At 39.0% G+C, this 17,417-nt stretch overlaps 1 protein-coding gene across 1 annotated transcript in view; it reads left to right on the top strand.

The window, feature by feature from the left end:
* The window catches only part of LOC126475288 (uncharacterized), a 410,573-nt gene extending 406,122 nt beyond the window's left edge, over window positions 1-4,451 (top strand). Inside the window, exon 4 of the mRNA XM_050103046.1 lies at window positions 2,512-4,451. Coding sequence (XP_049959003.1) covers window positions 2,512-2,650 — 139 coding nt within the window. The 3' untranslated portion in view covers window positions 2,651-4,451. The remainder of the gene's footprint in view (window positions 1-2,511) is intronic.
* The last annotated feature ends 12,966 nt before the right edge of the window (window positions 4,452-17,417 follow it).

The raw sequence follows: 17,417 nt of genomic DNA, 5'->3' as shown, positions 1-17,417 counted from the left end.
TGGAGCTGTATTCTTACTGTTATTACTTTGACAGAAGGGATAAGAGAGCCCGACATTTTACAATGACTTGCATGTATATTATAATTATAGCAAATTACTGGACGCTGAGGAAACAATGAAGTGATCATTTTCTGACCGCAGTTTGGTCTACTTAGAATGCTGCATTAATTTGTGACATATATATGATATTTGGTGAAGTGTCTCCGTGCTTCGTATTTTCATTGTTAAAGCTCACACTGTCACGTGCTTTTGGGCCGTTGCTTTGCCAGTCTCGTAATTCAGTGAATCTAAACTTCTATTAGTTAATCACAGTAAATATGAATACTTGCTTGCCACAGTGTTCTCTATTAAAGACATTTGGCGTCCGAAGGTTAATACTCCATATCAAGCGACTGAAAGTGGACGCTTAGAGAAACAATAATTCATGGTCAAAGGTTCAAATGGTTCAAATGGCTCTGAACGCTATGGGACTTAACTGCTGAAGTCATCAGTCCCATATAACTTAGAAATACTTAAACCTAACCAACCTAAGGACATCACACACATCCAGGCCCGAGGCAGGATTCGAACCTGCGACCGCAGCGGTCGTGCGGTTCCAGACTGTAGCGCCTACAACCGCTCGGCCACTCCGGCCGGGCATGGTCAAAGGCATAAGCCTTCTAAAACCAGTATCCCTTAACAACAGATACTGTGATAAAGGAAAATTTGACTTACTGTAATAACTACCATGAACGCACGATAAATAGATTAGCGTAATACGTAATTATTTGCTATAAATAAGAATGTAATATCAATATTCCGCTTTTTCTGTCTAGGGGAAGATTTTCATGGCTAACTTCACAATACTTATGAAATATCCTAACTTCTGAAAATTTCACCATCAGCGAGCCTTCTGATATTTGAGAACTAGTAAAGGCAATAAATAAATATTTCGACAAAAACATGAATGGTTACATTTTACTCGTGAATTATCTTCACTTAAACTACTGATCATTCATTGTGGACATGGTTGACTACTAAGTCAACCATGTCCACAATGAATGATCAGAATTTAAAATCACATATTTACAAATTAATTACCGGTTAATAACAAAGAATGTTGGCCCGCCATACCTAGGTGAAATGTCTCTGAATGATTTCAACGGTTCTGTGATATGCAAAACATTCTGCATTTGTTTGTTGACTGTTCCTCACAGAAACACTGTTACAGAGAGCGGATATTCCACTTCGACAAAGAAAGTGACTATTTTGCCTACTCCTACGTAGCTAATTATTATAAACCTATGTTTGATGCTGCATAATTTAAAAAGCGTCGTGTTAACGTGAAATGATACTACATATTTTTAGTATTTGCACTAAGAAAATTGTTTGTGTTTCGCTATCTGCTACATTGATTAGATACTTTCAGATAATTTTTTTATACATTGAAAATTACCAACGTGTATCTACCAGTCATATGTAATGTCATAAATACATTTCACATACAAAACAGGGGAGAAATGTATTTCAATATGGAAGTAAAGTATTTGTAGGACCAAAAATATGGGAAGTTTCATTTCACCTATTGCAGACTGAAAAAGTAAAAATCTTCGGTACTGCAGCTTGCAAGAAAATGAAGCCATAAAGAACGTAATTTAGGTTGTTACTTCATCATAAATTTGTCATAGTAGTTGACAGAGAGTAAGATGTACAATCCACTTCTTCTTTTAGCCCTAATCCACATTTATAATATGGCTTCCAGGTTGTATTTTTCATATCCAATAATGCACTGGTTGTATCATGGAAAAAAATAAGAAAACTGAAGGGACTGAGATTTGGCGCTATACACGGATGTTGAAAATTAGATGGACTGTTAAGATAAGAAATATAGAGGTTCTCGGCCAAATTGGGTAGGAGAGCAACATGGGGAGAACATTGTCTAGAAAAAGAGACAGGATGATATGATGCGTGTTAAGACAACACGATGTAAATTACATAGTACTTGACAGAGCTGTAGACGGTAAAATTTTGAGGGGAAGATAGAGAGAGGACTTTATGTAACATATAACTGGGAACGTTGGCTGCAATTGCTATTTTGAGACGAAGAGGTTAGTCCTCCATCAGTTATAGGATTTGTTTTGTTACTTATACATTATTTTACCATGACAGTAGTAAATATGAAGATGCAATGTCATTTGGAGCCTTTCATGTGAGTGGGTAAACTAGTTCAAAACTTGGAGCGAGGCAAAAACGTATCACTCGCATTAGGTGCACGCCTAGTTAATCACTATACTGCTAAAACCAACGCACTGGTTGAGGGATCATTACCTTAGAGCAGATGACAGCCACACCTGGTCTTTTGTTGATGTGTGTGTTTATATTTATCTGTGTATCCTTGTGTCGTGTTCGTCCACTTGTGTCGTTTTGATGTGTGATGTCCTGTGTCGTCCTCTTTGTGTCTTTTCTGTCGGCGACTTTTCCCTGAGCTCTCTCATTTCTTTGCAGACGTTCTTCCTTCATTTACCTTTTCAGACGCGCGTGCATCCGCCGAGGAGGCACCTGCGACCACCGGCCGAAGGATTGTTGCTACAATTCGAGCTGCAGGTGCAACCTGTGGGGCGCCAACTGCCGCTGCCAGCGTATGGGACTCTTCCAGAAGTGGGGCAAATAGGCGCACCACCACCACCGCCGCCCACGGGCTCTCCCTCTGCCGGCGCCCGCGACTGCCGACTGCCTCGCACCACCCACGCACTTACCTTGCGCTCTTACACTTAGCTCACTTTCTGCCAAACCCAGTTTTGAATATACTGGCAAGCCAGTGACAAAAATTTGTCAAATCGTATAAAAATATGTAATTGTTTGAAATATCGTGGATGTGTAGAGTAGTCTTACTATAGTTTAACAATATTGATGAGGTTCAGCTGCCATTTGTTTCGAATCTTTATGGCTCATTGTACCAAATTTATTTATGTGTGCCTACTTAAAATACCATTACTTAAACTTTAATAGTCGTCTGTCTTCATGAACTCTTCCTTTTGAAACTATAACACGTATTATTTCTGAACTCAATGTATTATTTTTAAAAAGGTAGGATTGTTGCTAACCTACAAACATAGTCGAAGGTTTCGTAATGAAAACTGTATACTTCTTTTAGATAAAACTCCCCTCAACACTTGTGGAGACGAATATACATTCTGATGAAATAATGCTGAACGATGAAGTTTCTGGGCCTGTAGTGCATTGCAGCTTGTAACAATAAAACTATATGAAACGAAATATTCTAAATCCAGTAACCCTTAACAGTAGAACACACATACAGACACACACCACACACACAAACACACACACACACAGACACACAAAAGCCAGTATTATTTTTTTGCCACTTTTAGTCATGTTCGTTATTTCTAATATACTCTACTTGCGTGAAATGTTGAACTGTCTGGACGAAGTACTATTTTCAATATAATTTCATGAGAAAACAGAATGTGGTCGCTCTTACATGCATGCCGATCTGATTAACTGATTATGACACGCATTTTATTGAGTTTAGAAGAGTAGATGCAGTGGATTAACTCGTGATTACGTTACACGACGACGACACTATTACCGTAACATCACAGATATCGTGGATGTCATGATGGCTTAAATTAGTTTAACGTCCGAAACGTAATCTCCAGTTTTTCTACCATAGTGCTTCAAATTGCGTTTCGAGCACTAAGGGAGACTCCTCTGTCCTCAGTCCGATCTCTACCTGATATTTTCTTGGCTAAATAACTTATTTCCTCCTGTGATCAGCCAGCGGTTTCATGCAGCTACTTCTCTTCCGCTTTATGTCTGAAGTTACACTAACACCGGCACGCTACTTGTGAAGCGATAAACAGAAATAATTTTGATATCTTCTGCATCTTATATGCTTCAAATGAAACTCTTTTACTTTATGAGGATTTCATTACGTTTAGTCAGTGTTACTCTTTCGGTAAAACAGTTATGAATAATGTAGTACATAACGAGCCATTATCTAACATTTCGCACTCGAGAAAAATGTGGGAATGATATCCACACGTGACAGAGACAATACAACCGTCATTATTGCTCCTTTTCGTCTTCCACCAAATAACATTTTTCTCTGATGAACAGTAAACTGCATCCACCCGTTAGATTGCCCTATCAAATCTTTCCTCGCAATCGGCAGGTTTTCGAGCGCCAGTAGCAGGCTGGTACAGCGCCGAGCCTTCGTTACTGAAAAAGAGTCTTAGATGTTAATTCCTTGTATAATCTCTAGATAACAGATTCGTTCACATCCTAGCCCACTTAGTATAACTGTGTATTGAAAGACTAATTGGGTGCAGATAGTAATGGATCGATAAGTTAATTACAATGTAATATTTAACAAGCTGAAATTATTGTATTATTCGATTTGTTTATTTATTGTTCTCCTTTATGTATCAAATAAATGTAGTATGCCTAAATGCTCTGTTTTTATATAATGTAGACTACTTCCCAACAATGTGACTGGTAACTAATGCTTTACCAACCTTACATTTCACATCTGATTAAGTTGCTTTCCTACAGTGTAAAACTGTAGATACAGAAATTACTTGAAAGTTACAAATATGCATACGTCCACAACACAATGACACATTTATGCATATTTTTCTGCTATACTTTATCGCAATATCTTCAGTGCACTGGAATATCAGAGAACATGTAGTATTGTTTTCAATGTACAACATATACTACGACTATAAATTATTTTGTGCAATTTCAGAAATACAAACGTTAGAAACCCGAATCTGTCTGGTTTCATATCTGCAGTCTTCCTAAAAGTAGTTTAAGAAATGACTATTGGCAAGGTGAACAAGAAAATGGTTTATACACTTCCGATAAAACTAGAGTATGTTCAAATATTATAATGACCAGATTGTTTCTAAAGACCTCTATTAATTCTTAAGTCAATGTGAACAATGTGGAACTTCCCATTGTTACATCCACATATAACGAAAAATTTACATACACGACAAACTGAATCAATATTTCTCAATGTCATCAATTTTCTGCGAGAAAAAGAAAGAAAGAAATCAGCACTACAGTTTGTTCGCTTAAGCAACGTTTAGTCTATAGTACAGAAATAAGAGGCCAAGAGTAACCAGTATTAAGTCTTATGACGGTAAGTTTCTGGTTGCCATATGTAATTTGCTGATAATGCACATGGATTAAGTAATATTCGTTTATTTAATCTTACACAGTTTTAGTTTTTGAGATGTCTTGTAAGTAACACCACAGATTCACTGTTTGCAATCGTTTCCCGTTAATAATAGTAATGCAGTGTCTTTACTCTAGACCTAAATAAAGCACTTTTATTTATAAACTGGATATTAACAGGAACCTAGTTTCAAGTGAGTGGATTTTGCGTATAAAATGGGTAAACTACCTCAAAGGTATGAGGTTTTCTTGTAACACATGAAATATCGTTAATTGCGAACAGGGTTTTATCTTGAAAGTTGAAGTACATGTTAGTTTCAGGTGAAAGATATGTGTCAGAAGCAAAGCATATTTGAAAATATGAAAAAATACGGAAGAAATTATATATTTTTATTCCGTCAGAGATTTAAGAACAGAAGTAAAGGATAGTAAGTGACAGATTTTAGAGTTCTATTTCATGTTATTAAACCTTCATCTGTACAAAGATGCTGAGATAACATAGTTCAGTGTATATACCCCATCTTAGTAAGCTTTTGCAACACCTAACATTTGTGGAGGTAGTGTATTTTGTTTGTAACCACGCAGATGTCCTGTACATTTATAGTTATATTCACTCAGAAATAAAGATACAGGGAATAAAACCATGCTCTACAATATTTCTTCCGCTAATGTTAAGTCCACATACCTTTACTTAGTCAATGGTAGACAGAAATATTTTTATTACTAATTGAAAGCCTTTATATTATCAATAAGGCATATTCTACAGGTTATTTCGTGCAAAGACAGCCATCAGTCACCATTGACAATACTATTTACACAAATAGCACCGTTTTGGACAAAATAGCATAAGGCACTTTGTACTACAGTACCTCTCATTCTGACAAATCAGAAATACGTCTGTTAAATCAAACTGAGGAGAATACAAAACTGTATACAACTATACAGTAATACTTTTACAACGCTACTTCATTTTAGAAATACTAACAATTCCCTCCAAAGTCAGAAGAAATACAAAGATTTCAGATACTAACATTTTCCTAAGATCGAATATTATAAGTAGTGATCAAAATCGCAGAGTGCTAAGGCACCAGAAGAATACTATAATTTTATTGCACTGTTCGCCCCCAAAGCACGAGATATATTTCAATTATTTCTTACATTTAACAGAAAAAATTATTCTGTTTGTGCTCATTTCCTGCTTTCCTTGTGACGTGGAACGTACTAAGTTACCCTCTGTGTTCTGCTTTATGTTGAGTTACATGCAATTATGTATCCTAGAACAAGCCATGCAATGAAACGTCCTCTCATAAACCGTATGAAATTTAGACCCATCAATAACATGATAACGCTTTTTATAACAAAGATTCCAAAAGGAACAGGGCTATGGTAGCCTAACATTGTGTAAAGTAATAATACTGGGCATGAATAGACATTTAACAGAGTTTTACAAAAATAGCTTAACACTTACAATGCTTCAGCAACAAAGCTTGTAGACGTGCACAGTGCAATGATCATGTTTGTTCCATTTGTTTACCTAGCCTTTCAATCTAAAAGTCTTCATATTCACAGACACATGTGTTCACGTTGTATATTGAGCGGAGAGCCGCCAGCACCTTCTGTTAACTTCAATTGCGAACTTTCCTTCTGTTCTGAAAAGACATGCAAAGAAAATAGGTGACATATATTGCTCTCTGTCGCTATTGAAATGTGTATGTTGATTACAATGATAATTCAAGGAAATTACTGTCTTTGCTGAAGGCACCAAAATACGTAGTCAAGGGTCCTACTCGTACTGTGAAAGAAAATCAGACATACAATAGCAGAGGATTGGTTCATAATATACCCTTGCAAAGCGTCTGCGGGTTAACAAAACGTGAAAGAAGTTCAGTCTTGAAAGCTGTGAATGTAGCAGACCGCTTTCATCACACTCCTCACATTTTAGAGCAGATTTGAACTGTCTTTTGCCGAAAAACCCTCAAAAGACGCTCTACATTGATCCTTTGGCTTTCTACAAGTTGAGATAAATATAGAGCTACAGTCTTTTAGCAAAGTGGAACCAGTGTCCTCTTAAAATAAAAACATAAAGCTTAAGAATAATGAAAGAATTGACCACAATTAAGGCACGGGTATTACTTGAAAACATTGTGTTGCTCGTGAACGTACCTTTACTAATGTTTGATTCGTGAATTTAACAACTGCATAGGGCACAATTCTGGTACCTGAAGTTACGGTCATAAAGACATGGTATGTAGAAACGTAAATGTTAAGGTGAGTAAGGCCGTGAGGTTGGCACGTAATGTGTTATGACAAAGATACAAATGTAATGAGGTAAGTAAGTAAAACGGAAATATGTATACCTGATAAAACAGTGACAGATATAAAGGTAACAGTTAAAATTAGCAAAGTCCAAAAGTGATTTCAAAATTAATTTATCAAGAACATTTACATATAAACAAAAGAAAAATAAGTATCAATAAAATGAAGATATTGATATAATATACTAATAAAGACAACAAAGAAACGATAGCATCATTGGAAGACCTGGCTTGTAGGTGCTATCACACTGTTTCAATCTATCGGAAGCTGACTTAGGAAAATAAGAAAATTATAAGTTAATGGTTTTGAAAACATACATTAATTCGTATACTCTACTTAGTGAGAGGAGGACAATTAATTTTGTCTTAAGATATGTTTAACTGTTTTGTGCAGCCACTTACTCATCAGCGGAATTTGGTAGCATTCCTATAATTATTTGTATCGCTGACTGTAAAGGATTAATTCACATTCTAATACGGGCAGCGGACTATAACTGCGTTGCACTTCGCTGAAGATTCTCTAGAGTATCGACGGTAGACTGAGTCGTGACTCTTGCCTCGGCTCAATATAACGTCTGCTGAGGCGATGTAAGTATAATTATAGTAGATGGACTTCCTTGTTCATCCCCTCCCCCCTTCCCCCTTTGGCAGTTCACTCAACCTTTTTGCAGCTAGCACCTCACCCTCTCTGCGAGACACTACAGTCTGGAGCGACTGCCCTTCTACTGGGTTGTTGTACGCGACAAGTGCGTCCGCAAGGAATGCCCATTTATTGCTTCTTGTCAGCTGAGGATATCGCCGATTCTCGTATGCGCCTTCAGCATTTCACGATTGTCGCCACCTCACATCTTAAAGTGTAAGTATGCACACAGGCAGTTTGTTTAGAACTGACATAATAATATAAAAAAGAGAAACAAACTACTGCATCATGAAGGAGACATTTTCGCATGAAGCTTAGTGGAACTGATTCTATATCACACTTGTAATAACGTGAATCTTACTACAGTATAAGAGGCTAACATGGATATTAAAAAAATTACCAGTTTTAAATATGTACAGAAAATTATTTACCCTTATGTATTATTCTTAAAATCAACTACATACAAAACAAAAATGTACCTTTTTAATATGGGTTTGAACCATGATGACAATAACACTTAAAACTCATACACACAGCATCATTTTTGATCCCTTTTGCTGCATGTGGAATGTATCTTCTCATGAGTTCCCAGTGGCCCAAGCTTTACCTTGTGTCAAAAGATCTTGCTAAGACGTCTCCCTCAGGCTACCCTCCACCAGACTATGTGGTAACTATTGGCTTTTATCAACGACCACGTTACAGTTAGTTCACATTATGCAGTCTAATGCCGGTATGTGATGAATACAAGATCTGACTTCAAGTAAAGGTCCATCAAACACTGTTCTTAACCTGTTTAATAGTGGAAACTCTAGTTCATCACACAAGAAGAAACGAACATGAACAACATTGAATGAGGTTTCGGGGTTGCAGCTGGATCATGTTGACTTCCTTCCACAATATTTCGGCTGGCAACCGTTCAGCCATATTTAGGTGAGTGTCTGCCACCGGAGACTGCTTGCTCACGGTGTCAGCTTTATAGCAAAAGTTGGTGCGGATATGCATGCGCACTGGCGGCCGTCGCAGGAGCGTCCTACACCGAAATTCGCGCTCCCTGCATATAGTGTTTCAAGATGCATATACTGTGGCGCGCAGGCGCATGGGTAAAGGTAAGACAACAAACGTCAGAAGTCACCAGGCGTGTCATTATGAATAAAATGTCTCCTCTCAGAAGGAATTAAAGAGATCGCCGGGTCCAGTGCCTTGTCCAGTTGAAATCACACTCACAATTTATGAGATCTTGTGCTTTACGTATTTCCACATATTCTTTAATTACTGAATCCCAAAGGGACCTCACCGGGGTCAGGATTTTTGTGGATGAATAATCCATAGGGGCCCCTGCACAGCTGCTCAGCTACGGCCGACTTACTGGACTGCGAAGGGTGTATGGCGCTCGTGTTCAACGGACCTTTCATGCACTGCGCGTATCATCTGACCTATGTAAGCTTTCCCAAACTGGCAAAGAATTTTTTAAATTCCGGCCTTCCGCAGACTCAGATAGTTCTCTACCGAACCGAGGAGAGCCGGTGGCCGAAAGATTACTTTAACTTGATGTTTACTTAGGATCCAGGCTACTTTAGACGAAAGGTTTTCGATGTACGGATGGAACGCCCTGGATCTGAACAGCTCCTTATTTTCTTGATATTGTGGTTGGTCACATTTCTTCCTCCTTAGCTCTGTACTAATCTGATGTAGAGAGTAACCATTATCCTTGAACACCAACTGTAGGTGTTCTGTCTCCTTTGTAAGGCTGTCTCAATCAGCAACAACATGTACCTGATGCACCAACGCTCCAAGGACGCGAGCTGAAGAAGAAAGAACGTTACCATCCACAACATCAAGAATATAAGGAGCCGTTCACATCCAGGGTGTTCCTCCCACATGTCGGAAACCTTTCGTCTAAACTAGGCTGGATCCTAGATCAAGTTAAAGTAGTCTTTCGGCCACCGGCGAAGATGAAATGATCGTATGGCATTTATTGGCCGGGATATCCGCTTCGGGGTCCGGCTGCCGTATTGCAAGTCTTTTTAGTTGACGCCACTTCGGCGACTTGCGTGTCAATGATGATAAAAATGGTGATGAAGGACACACAACACCCAGTCTCCTGACGGGAATCGAACCCGGGCCCCCTTGAGTGGTGGGCGGTAACGCTAACGCTGCGCTACGGAGGTGGACACCGACGAAGATTAGTGTTCTTCTCGATTCAGTAAAGGACGACCTGGGACTGCGAAAGGCCGGAATTTACAATACTCCGTGCCAATTGGGCAAAGCTTACACAGGTCGGACGATATGAGAGTGGATGAAAGATGCGTTGAACATGAGCACCGCACTCGTCTTTCGCAGCCCCGTATGTCGGCCGTAGCTAAGCGTTGTATTATCTCAGGACACTCTGTGAATCATTTGTCCACAAAAATCATGACCCCGGCGAGAAGTTTTGGAAGTCAGTAATTAAAGAATCTGTGGAAATACGTCAAGCAAAGGTCTTATAAATTGTTCCGGTTGATTCAACTGGACAAGGCTTGGGACCCGGCGATGTCTTTAATTCCTTCTGAGGGAAGACATTTTATTCATAATGACACGTCTGGTGACATATGATGTTTGTCTTCGGCTCTACGAGCGCGCGGTCGGATAGAGGGCGGACATGTAGTTTCATCTTTACGCATGCGCCTGCGCGCCACAGATGGAATAGTATTTGTGGATGGTGTGAATTTAGATATAGGACGTTCCTCTGACAGTCGCCAGTGCGCATGCATCTCTGCATCAGTTTTTGCTATAAAGCTACAAGTCTCCGGTTGCAGACACTTACCTAAAGATGACTGAACAGCTGCCAGCCGAAATGTTTTGAGAAGAAGCCAACATGATCCGGCTGCAATCCGGAAATCTCATAGAATATTCAGTAGGCAGGGAAAACTTCAAGAGCCACAAAAATACACAAGTTTCGATGGAATAAATTCGGAACTTATCTGTGAGACAAATCTGAGAAATAACACATTCAGTAGCACGTGTATATTCCTGGAGGGGATTCGATTCCCGTCAGGAGACTGGGTGTTGATAATCATCTGAAAGTGTAAGATACTGTAACACTGCTATTTATACATCTCCACTGATCACTATTCATTCATATAACCCAGTAAGGCGAATAAAATTATCACACATCGAGAACGCCATACACTCACATTAAAATACAAAATTCAGTCAGAACGGAGACTTTATTAATAAACACATGGATATATTACTCTGTTGCATGTGCACAGCCTCACACCTATGTACAGTTAGTATAATGAAAGACAAGATAATGAAAGACAAAGTGTTCGGTGTATCAATCATCAACAGCGTAGATAAAATACAAAACATGACAAATGTTTATAATTACAACCTCAGTCACAAAACATTTCGTTCATACTTCTGGCCACGTTCCACGATCTTCCAACAAGATAAAGTGTTCGTAATTTCAGACTTATAGCTATAACTGAAAGTTGAAATCTGTGGCTTAAAGTTCATTAGTCGTAGTGTCTTCTAACAATTCTGAGCCAAGTCATAGGTCTAGGACACATACGAAACCGCTCTTTTGTCAATACAAAAATCCATAATCGTACAAGACGAGCAAATGCAATTCTCTTTCCATTATTTGATCTTTTAGGTACCTGATCGTTGAATCTGTCCCCTGTTCAAAACGAAAACACTGTCACAGTGAGATCAACAGCTCAGGAATACAACAGGTTATATTTATCATCTGTGGGCCGCCCACCAATGGAAAAGGTGTAGGGCTGTAACGGATTTTGAAATGTAGGTCAACACAGAGTAAGAGATATTTATTTGTTCTTAATGATTCCCATAATTCACCCAAAATTAACATAGATCAATGTTCTCTAAAAGCTGAGACAAAACTGCAAATTATGCTAACAATATGGGGAGGTACCAAATTATATGAAAGACAAGTACGGAGGAAACACAACGAGATCTCGTCTAACAGCTCCTGAACTGAAAGTCAGTGAGACAAATGCAGGGCATATATTATAGCCAATTGAGCAACAGAAGTTACATACCAAAATGAGTGAGTACCATCTGCTCAGAATAGGGATCGTATTATCACAAATGCAATACTCACATTTCACCAAAAATCACTTAGCGTGCTCTGATCAATACCGGAAGGGAACTGGGAGATGAATTGCAGAATATTAGTTGAAAATCCGCAACAGCTCACGTTCAAAAAACACCTTCCATGGAAGGGACGACTCGGTGTTGTTGTCAGTGTCATGAAGGAGAATATCACTTATTTAACGAAAGAAAAGGGGTTTGCAACAGAAACTTTCAACGTTATCAAATAAGAGGTTGGTACTCCTTTGGAGCAGAGACTTGTCGATTGCTCAGACTCTTCACACCATGCTCAGGCACAGTGGAGGGACTGATTCAACTGGATACAGCAAAGTGCTAGGGTGAAAGCAACCGACTTTGCCATGCTGGTTGGGTGGTGTCACAGCTTCACGTCCTTTTAGGAACATACAGAAAGTATGTGGTGGTGGCAGCAACGGTGTCGTGTGCCCTGAGCAAGGCCAGGCACCAGCTCTAGTAGCAAAAGCACGCAATAGGCTGCAGCACCATCTTCAGTGGAAGTTCTCTAACTCCCTGAGGATGCTCAGCCCTCCCAATGAGACTCACTGACTCGTTGCTGCTGAAAAACTGATACAGAGACAACGCTGAGAGCGAAGCTTTCCTGTGAGAATAATGCAAAGTGTTCCTCCCATGTACACATGTCCGGTACAAGCAATAAAATAACCACAAAGAAGTGGCAGAAAATATGACATCACATAACGATATGTGATAGTCATGCCACAATACCCCTCCATCTCTCTGTCACAAAGGATTAAACTCCACATACTGCAATGATCATTCATCAACAGATTTAAGCAACCACAGGAATCAGATGAGACGCCTAACAATCTTCTAATAGGATACAGAAAATGACAAGGCATCATATTGCCTGCCTGACGTATAAACACATTATCATGTGAGAAAAATTATGCCACACAATCCATAAACAATGTAAAATGCTTATAGTCACAGCCTCGGCATCTAGAACTAATATGCATACACAAGATAAAAGATAGCTAGGAACAGACAAGAGAAAATGAAATAATAGACTCCATAGCTCTGGACACTACACAAAAAACTGACAGCATGACAGTCACAAAGGCAGATTCATTAAGTGAGAGAAACATTACCAAAACATTATTATCCACTACAACGCATGGAAGCATCCATCCTACCACTGCAAAAAACACAAAACCCTGCAGACGTACATAGAACGCTTGTATGGGCAAGGCGTACGTATTTCGCTCAGAAGATTGGAGAACCTGCACAGAAGAAGAGGTTAATCTCTTATGATCTGGCTTTTCCCTTTCAGTGTCCTAATAATTAAGCTATCCTCAATTTGATCAGAATTAGTTACCATACGTAGGTAATGAAAGCTAGGTGGATCTACCAAACGGCGTGCCAAGCACTTCTTCATGAAAGAATGGAGCAGATACGCAGGGATTTAAATAATATTAACTCCATTATAATAGCTTTGCATTTTTCACTGGCGACGACTGTCTCACCTAAAGACGGGGATGAAATGCACAGAATAGCGAACAATCATTCAGCAAGATTATAAGATTTCAATGGAAAGAAACAAAAGTAGTGCGAGAAACTAACGGTTAAAGTGCAGAAAAGGACGCCTTTCTGGATCTGAAACCAGTACTGCTGAACCTTTCCTCAGAGGAACTCGATGAAGCAGCCGTCTCAGTTGTGGACATCTGTCTGAATTCCGCAATTACGCCTAAGAAAATTCCTGTTGATGAAATAGTCATTACCGTCGTAACATTCTTATTTTCTCTTTCGAAGTTTCAGGCCGAATAAACAAGACAGGATATTTCGAGAATTCTACGGAATATCCAGAATGAATCCCTCTTTTACCAAATATCTCACGCCACGAATACCTGTCTCACCCAGAATATACAGCCTACCCGAGATACACAAATTGAGACTGATAGCGAATGGAGTTAATACGCCAACTCACTTTTTAGAAAATCATTTATCTGGAAAAAGACGTCTATTTCGGAAAACAAATACTTCTGTCAAATGATCGAAACCTTTTTTTCAAAATTTTATACTTGGTGAAGATATTCGCAAGTAACATACTTGAACGCTTCGATGTGAAATCTTTATTTGCTAACATACCAGTAACAGATACAATGGAGATTCTACGGGAGAAAATTGCTACAGATGTATGTGACATAACTCAATCATGCCTTCGAGAGAGCGATTTTAATAAATATAGAGCGGAATGTTATGACCAGTCTGAAGGTGTTGTTATGGGTTCATCCTTGTCGCCAGTAGCAGCTGACAATTTTATGTAACCTTTTGAGTAACAGGCATTATCAACGCTCCTTTAACATCTTCCTGATGGCTCCGCTTTGTGGAAGACACATTTGTTACTTGGCCACACAGCAAAGAACAGTTTTACGGGTTCCACAATTTTTAAATGAGTTTTCCCCCAAAATCAACTTTACCTTGGGATTTTAGAGTGAGGTTAGTCTCCCATTCCTAAATGTGTTGGTATATAAGCGATCTGACAACACTCTAGGACACAGAGTGTACATGAAGCCTATTAACACCACCCAGCCCAAAAGAAAGCAACGCTCAACACTATTTGACATGCCTTCTGTATCAATGACAACAACAGAATTGAATCGGAATTGTATTTCTTAAAAAGGCGATGAAGGTCAATGGCTACTACAGCTAGTCCACAGATAGCTTTTGAACGAAATATTAATTATGCTAATAGGAATGATGAAAAACCACCTTCTCTCTGTGTTACGGTAACTTCGTTGCTGGGGTCACTGACTACATCAGCAGAGATATGGTAGACAGACATTTCTTCTGTTTAAATATAATAAAAGATTTTTCTCAAGGCAAAACGGATGCGCACTAGGTACGCCTATGCTATGATGTGTGGCTGTGGCGTAGTGTAAATAGGCGAAACGGGAAGGACTGTTAAAGAACCTATTAAGGAACAGGAATGACACAAGTGGCTCAACCAAGATGTGAAATGTGGGATAACGGAACGTCACGATAACTGATCCCTTCACGTTGGTCTCAGTAACGAACATCTGCTGGCTAAGGAAACCAACTTTATTGAAGAAAGATCCCAGAAGTGATTGGAAATTCTAAGAACGAATGAAACTTTATCAGAGAGGACGGTTGTAGTCTTCTGCCTTATTGGCTCTCCGTCAACAAGGAAGTTAATATGCAGCCCCAGTTTGTGTCCAATACAAACAACGTCCAGGAAGCCACAATGGCTCTCCATCTCTCGTCCTGCTCGTTTCGCTTCTGTCCAGTGACTGTGACCCACCAATAGCAGCACGATTTTTAGCCAATAACTCTTCTTTAGCATAAGTGCAGGAAAATTGGCTTTCCGTCCAATGATCAGTGGTAGTTACAAGAATTTTAACCAGTAACAACACTCCAGCTTTAGTGCGGGAAGCTTCACTTACTGTCCAGTGACGATCGTCCACCAATGGTAGACACAGGAATTTCACCTAAAAACCCCACTTCTCTAGTGTCCGTGTGAGAAAACCCCCTTTTATATGGGAAACCAACACTGATCTTTGACAGTGTTCAGCTAACCGTGGACACCACAAAATCCTGAGGAAGATCACAGCAGAGGAGTCAAAAAGCTGAAGATACAGAAGGAATATAATGTTTCCTAACAAACCAGGAGGTCTTGCCTTCCAGTTTCAAACAGACATGTTAGCTTTCTCTATAGTCGACTCAAATCACATGTGAGGAGAAAAAGAAAAAAACTCGAAACAAACAAGATGCCTTTCATCACTGAAGAATCTCAGTTTAAAAATGTAACTTAAAGTGTCTTACCATTTGTTACTCCAATTCATATATCAGTTTCAAAATAGCTAGTACCTCACCACGCTCAGGCGGTAGGGAAAGTTATTCTCATATCAGCGTTCCATACCCCATTACTATAATTACCTTTTATATCCTGTTAGGTGCTCGTTCAAGCATTCCTGTCGTAGCGACATCTCATTTTTTCAGCACCTCTTAACATCTATATATGACAAATATAAAGTGACGTTTCATACTCACCAGTTTCCTGTTAGACTCAGAACGACACAAGTGATTCAATTTCTAACATGGTATAAATGATCAAAAGGGATGCTTAATCTTTAATCAACAAACTGTGCCCTTTGGGCATCAAATAGGCTACATTGGAATTTGCCACCAGCAAAATAAGTTAGTACCACTGTAGGGCACAGTCTTATTCCTGCAGACGTCAGTAATGAAAAATCCTAAACCTCCAGAATAAGGCTAAGCGTTTAGTCAAGGACTACAACAAGAGGTATCACCCAATGAGAATCTTCATTTGTTGGGAAAAGAATCATCGTCATTACACCTTTTACTGTTCCTCAGGACAGCACAAAACCCATCACACTATTTGACCCTCTAGATTTTGAAGAAATCCATAAATGTATTAAATCATTTAACATAATCTAACGAAGAATATGCAACACAACTTATAGCCATATCATTCTTTTATCAAATGCATCAAATTCTCAAACATAATTAATACAACCTTAAAAAATAGCCGCATCATTCATTAAAAAATATCCTTGCAAACACTCAAATACAGCCACTGTCAGTCGCTATAAAACACGATCAAATGTCATTGGAACAGAACAATTTCAGCTCTGAATCACAATTATTCTTTCCCTTGACAGCTTATCATAGCTCATACAATTTGAATTAATCAAACGTTATTTTACCTCACATAGATATGAACATTCTTTCACAGGTGAGTAACTTTTTCACACAAATATGACACTTAGTACTCGCAAAAATATGAAAAACACGTTATTTCAGTTAGTTCAACATTGTGCTCATTACTCACCTAATATACATAGTCAGTATTTGCCTCTGAGCATATCAAATTCGCATTCATCTTCACACTTTATTCACAATGATTGATTAAGGATGAGACAGGCATCACATCCTCGACATTACGTAAAAATCCCACACATATCAAAAGGCAACCAATTGCAAAATCACTGTGTCAACATACAAGGACAGAATCATCAGTGTATCCATACATTTGTGTACCCATACAGCCAGAACAGAAAACTTACCAAAATGAAAATATTCACAACATGTCAGACCATGCTTTATGTCATGTAGTGAACATCACTGCATGACTCTCACGACTGTTACGACTCAAGACGCATAGGAAA

The sequence above is a fragment of the Schistocerca serialis genome, chromosome 4 (assembly GCF_023864345.2).
Source record: "Schistocerca serialis cubense isolate TAMUIC-IGC-003099 chromosome 4, iqSchSeri2.2, whole genome shotgun sequence".
Lineage (NCBI taxonomy): Eukaryota > Metazoa > Arthropoda > Insecta > Orthoptera > Acrididae > Schistocerca > Schistocerca serialis.
Note: the sequence above shows the minus strand (reverse complement) of the source record. Positions and strands in the feature narration are given on the sequence as shown.